Raw genomic sequence first — 5,681 nt, forward strand, 5'->3', positions numbered from 1 at the left:
AAAAAAAATAAAAATAAAAATATATATATATATATATATATATGACAGAGCACTAATGGGATGTAGAGGCATAAACAAAAGGCTGTGGAAGCACAGAGGAGGAGGAGGCCATTGACATGGTGTTTTCTGGTTTAAATCAGTTAAGCCTTCATACAGGAAGTCATATTTGACTGGGCCTTGAAAATGAGTGATACATTAAAGATGGAAAAGAAAGGAAAAGGCATGGCACAGAGAGGAAATAGCATATGGAAGGCACGTAAACACAGGATGTGAATAGTCTAGTGACTAGCATGGCCAGGGATAAATAGGAAAGATGGGATGGAGCTGGGTTGTGAAGGACCTTAAATGACAGTGCTGAGATGAAGACTGTTCTGTAAGCAGAAGGGAACCAGCCCATGTTTTTGAGCGAGGAGGTAACAGGATCTGGTTTGTGTAACTCTGTGCCATGAAAGGATGGCTTAGGGGAAAATTAAATAGACAGGAAGTAAGCAGTAGCATCACTCAAACCTAGGGATGGTAAGAGTATGAACTGCAGTGGTAGAAGAGGAAATAGAAAAGAGGAGGTGGATTCAAGACACATGGAGTTGAAGCAGTAAGAGGCTTATTACCAGCTTGAGATGGGAAACAAGAGGGAGAAAGGACTTGAAGACGACTCCAGTGTTTCTAGTAACACAGGTGGCGACGTCACTAATGAGGGTAGAAGCACTGAAAGCGCAGGCATGACTCTGGAAAATAGTGGGTTTGAGGTATTTCTTCCCAAGCAAGTATTGGGGATTCATGCCAGGAACTTAAGAGTGGTACCAGGGCCAGACATATAAATTTGGGGAATTATCCCCAAACAAATGCTGGTAGAAGGGGTGAGATTAAAAGAGTTAGCCCTGAGAAATCATAGAGCAAGGAGAGGCAGTTAAAATCAGCAGAGCCTGCTGAAAAACACCTTCTGTAGAAGGTAGAAAGAAGGAAAGCAAACAGCAAAGGGAGAGTTGTCAACAGGAGTAAAACCAGAAAAGAGAGGGACGAGTTTCAGAGAGTAGATGGGTGCTTAACATTTTCAGATGCTGGGATTGCAGGGAGCATGGTGTCCCTGGGGCGTGAGGGATTTCTAGCCTGTCACATGGGTATACATACATGCATACATACATAAAAGCATTTCTACACCAAAGCTCAATTCTTTGGCCGGCCATCCTTGCTCATTGTCTTACTGTAGCTCCCAAAGACTCATCCCTGCTACCTCCCATCTGCTGCCTCTTACAGCAGTAGAAGAGAGAGAATAAGGGAAGGAAATTGAAGCACAAGGAGAGTTAAAATTAAAATGTAAGCATTCTTGCTTCAGTTTGTAAAGAAGTTGCATATTCTTCCTTTTGAATAAACTACTTAATTATAATAATGTCACTTTGTCTAATGTTTAAATGGTCATAGATGTGTTTGTCGTAAGAAGTAAAATAACATAAAATTCTGGGTCCAGCTGAGTAGGCTTACATGTGTTTCCTGATTCTAATGTGTTCTTAACATCATCCAGTTTCATTTGCATTCTTTTATTTATTTATTTATTTTGAGACAGAGTCTCACTCTGTCGCCAGGCTGGAGTGCAGTGGCACCATCTCAACTCACTGCAACCTCTGCCTCCTGAGTTCAAGCAATTCCCCTGCCTCAGCCTCCTGAGTAGCTGGGACTACAGGTGCACACCACTACGCCCGGCTCATTTTTTGTATTTTAGTAGAGACGGGGTTTCACCATGTTGATGAGGATGATCTCCTGACCTCATGATCCGCCCACCTCGGCCTCCCAAAGTGATGGGGTTACAGGCGTGAGCCACCGCGCCCGGCCCCATTTGCATTCTTAAAGGAACAAGTACCACTTGCTTTATTCTGCCTAGGTTTACAAAGGGAGCAGTACTATTTCTGCTGACATAAACTGATCATGTTTGTCTTTGTATATCAGCTCATCTGTATCTCTGTTTCACTATTATTGTTTTAAGTGTCTAGCTATGTGGTTTCTAAATGTTCTCTTTTTGCATTTAATATTCAGACTTAATGATTGGGAATCTTTAGTAACTAGAGACTAGTGTTTGCTCAGTTACAATAAAAAGGTTAACAATTAATATGAATTATGTCCATTTGTCTTTCTAGATTTTGGTTTCAGTAACCTCTTCACTCCTGGGCAGCTGCTGAAGACCTGGTGTGGCAGCCCTCCCTATGCTGCACCTGAACTCTTTGAAGGAAAAGAATATGATGGGCCCAAAGTGGACATCTGGGTGAGTAATTGCCTTCTCTTATACCCCACAGCATTAGCTACCCTTGGTTGATGACAGCTGTTCACATGCTGAAGGATGCATAATCATGCATATGAATTGAGATCCTGGTCACCTGTTCTTTCAAGTCCCAATTCCTGTGCAAAGCCTTTTTTTTTTTTTTTTTTTTTGTGGAACAGTCTCACTCTGTCATCCAGGCTGGAGAACAGCAGCACGATCTTGGCTCACTGCAACCTCGACCTCCCAGGTTCAAGTGATTCTCCTGCCTCAGCCTCCCAAGTAGCTGGGATCACAGGCACACGCCACCACACTTGGCTAATTTTTGTATTTTTAGTAGAGACAGGGTTTCACCATGTTGGCCAGGCTAGTCTCAAACTCCTGACCTCAGGTGATCTTCCCACCTTGGCCTCCCAAAGTGCTGGGATTATAGGCATGAGCCGCTGCACCCTGCCTACTTGTGCAAAGTCTTTTCGCCAATACTTACCTTGTGGACGGAGCCACAGATTTCAAATTTCCCCTTTGCATCCCCAAGGGCCAGCTTGGATGGTGGCCCTTGCCAAGAACAGAGATTCTTTCTACTGTGACCACTTACCTTATCCCTGGAGAATGAGTACTGAGAAAAATTCGGATGTTACCCCAAATCAATGCCTAAGAAGATTGTTAACTGTTCTAAGATAGAAGAAGCTTGTTCCGTAATCGTATGCATGACTCACCATCATCTGCATACGCACACTACAGTGGTCTTGTTTGTTTCCCCTGATGCGATTAATTGTACATCCTGTCTGTTTGGGATGCAGAGCCTTGGAGTTGTCCTCTATGTGCTTGTGTGCGGTGCCCTGCCGTTTGATGGAAGCACACTGCAGAATCTGCGGGCCCGCGTGCTGAGTGGAAAGTTCCGCATCCCATTTTTTATGTCCACAGGTAAGGGAGTCGCTGGCACCCAGCTATGAATGAGTTCATGAAAGTTAGACCCACTGAGGAGTTATCCCAGGAATTTAGCGATGGAGTATAAATGCCCCACTTACAATCTTTTTTAACTCCAGCTTGCTGACCTGATGCCTCCAGGAGGCAAGGTTCTGTAGAAACAGAGCATACAGGTTTTGGCATCAGATAGCCCTGCCTGGGTTTGGATCTGGGCCCTAAGTCTGTCTCAGCTTTAGTTTCCTCATCTATACATTGGCTGAGAGTTTTGTGAGGGCTGCTATTACTGTAAGGATTAAATGAGATAATGTATGTGAAGACTCAGTAGGCCCATGGCATAGCAGTAATGCAGTAAATGTTTTTGTTTCACTTCTGTCTTTCTACCCTTTTCCAGGGTATTTCCACTTACTGAGTTCTCATTGCAATGTGGTTTTAAATGCCAAGGATAAAATAGGCTTTGCATCTTAGTCTTGCCACTGCTTCATTTCCTATTTCTATGCTCTTTGTCCTTCAGACTCAAATTTTAAAAAATTTATTTAATAAGTGGGCAGTAAGGTAGGCACGTCTTGGAAAAATTTAACACTGAAAATAGATACAAGATACCCAGAATTAACAGTATTTTATCACCATTTATTTGCACATAAGAAGGGAACATTTTAGAGACAATGCAAAAAGCCATTAGTTTTGCTTAATCATCTGTTTTCATTTTAAGGAAGAACATATGTCTACTGGGTTGACAACAAAGTAGAAGCCCATGGTAATTGCATTTTAGAACAAAGAGGTGAACCTTGGAGTAGATTTAACTTGTCTCCTTCGAACTGATAACTTCATAGTATAGAAGATGATGCTAAATGCTGTGAGAAAAGTAAAATAGAGAAGGAGTTAGGATAGTGGTTGGTGGAGGAAGTGACCTTTCAGCAAAGCCTGAAAAAAGGTGAGGGTGAATGCTGTACAGTCCGGGGAAGAGCACCCCCCAGCTGTTGAGGGATCAGCGCAGAGGCCAAGGGGAGGGAGCATGGCTGCATGGGAAGGAACGGGAAGGAGGCCTGCGTGCCTGGAAGGAAGGAGTGATGAGAGATGAGGAAGAGAGATAAGGTCAGAGAGGTAAGAGGGAACTTAATTTTAGGGCCTAGTTAGTATAAAGACTTTAGATTTTCCTCTGACTGAAGTGTACAGGATTGGAGGGTTTTGACAGGAGTGATGTAATCTGACTTTTGTTTTTTCCAAATTTTATGATGAAAAATTTCAAACATACAAAAAAGCTGAAAAATTTTGCAGTGACTTTTGCTTAAAAAAGATCACTTTGGCTGCTGTGTTGCCAGTAGGCTCAAAGGTACGAAGGCTGAAGGAGAGACACCATTTAGGAGGAGACTTTTACAGTAGTCCAGATGAGAGATGTTGGTGGCTGGTTCCCAGTCTGGGGTGTCAAGGTGGAGATGGTAAGAAGTGATCAGATTCAAGAGATGCTACATACCATGTGTGGCAGCCACTGTTCAAAGCACTTCGCAAGCATTAACTCAATTATTTTAACAACCTATGAGATACATAAGATTATTGTCTCTATTTTACTGGTGATAAAACTGAAGCCAGTTTATCAGGAGAGATTAGGCAATTTTCCCAAGATAACACAGCTTCTAAGTGACTGAAGTAGAATTTGACCAGGTAGTTTGGCTCCAGTAACATTTAGTGTTAGATTTGATATGAAAGAAAGACTCCAGAGTTTCTGTCCTGAGCAACTGGAAGGATGGATTTACTGCTAACTGAGATGGGAATGACTGGAGAATAATACTTACATTTTGGAGAGATGTTTTAGACATGTCATGTTTGAGGTGCACATTAGACGTCAGAGTTGAGATACTGAATAGGCAGTTGCATTTAGGAGAGAGATCTGGGTTGGGGATGTATGTTTGGAATCCCCATTGTATAGATAATAGTTAAAGCCATGAGATGAGCTCACTTTTTAGAGAGTGGTTACAGAGAAGAGAAGAGGTCCACGGATTAAACTCTGGAACATACCGATATTTAGGGAACAGGCAGGTGAAGAGGGATCATAAGAGTTGCTGGTGAGGTAAGCCAGAGGGCCTGCTGTCCTAGGAGACAAGTGAAGAAACTGTTCCCGGGAGGTGGGAGGAGGGAGGAGGGAGTGAGGAGCTGTGGGGGTCAATGCTGCTGCCAAGTCAGGTAAGAGGACCGAGAACTGAATGTTGCATTTAGAAATGTGGAGATCATTAATGATTTTGTTTCTTTTTTATCCCCCCACACCCTCGCCTTCCTAGATCATTAATGATTCTGAAGTACACTTTTGGCAGAGGAACAGGAGCAAAAGCTTAATCATGTGGTTGCAACAAAAAAGGAATAGAAGGAAAATAGACAAAGGCAGTAGACACATTCTTTCCAGTTTACTATAAAAGGAAGCAGAGAAGTGATCCAGTATTGCTCTGCCCAGGGTCACCAGTGATCTCCTTATTGATCAACTGCATATCCTTAGTCTTTTCTTAATCACTGCCCA

General features: G+C 42.8%; 1 protein-coding gene across 4 annotated transcripts in view; it reads left to right on the top strand.

Moving 5' to 3' along the window:
• SIK3 (SIK family kinase 3) overlaps nt 1–5,681 on the top strand; it is a 124,913-nt gene that overhangs the window by 67,031 nt on the left and 52,201 nt on the right. For all 4 annotated transcript variants that reach the window (XM_017883105.1, XM_017883107.1, XM_017883108.1 and 1 more), the window contains exons 4-5: nt 2,130–2,254; nt 3,049–3,172. In XM_017883105.1, coding sequence (XP_017738594.1) covers nt 2,130–2,254; nt 3,049–3,172 — 249 coding nt within the window. The remainder of the gene's footprint in view (nt 1–2,129; nt 2,255–3,048; nt 3,173–5,681) is intronic.

The sequence above is a fragment of the Rhinopithecus bieti genome, unplaced genomic scaffold (assembly GCF_001698545.2).
Source record: "Rhinopithecus bieti isolate Rb0 unplaced genomic scaffold, ASM169854v2 scaffold_11964, whole genome shotgun sequence".
Lineage (NCBI taxonomy): Eukaryota > Metazoa > Chordata > Mammalia > Primates > Cercopithecidae > Rhinopithecus > Rhinopithecus bieti.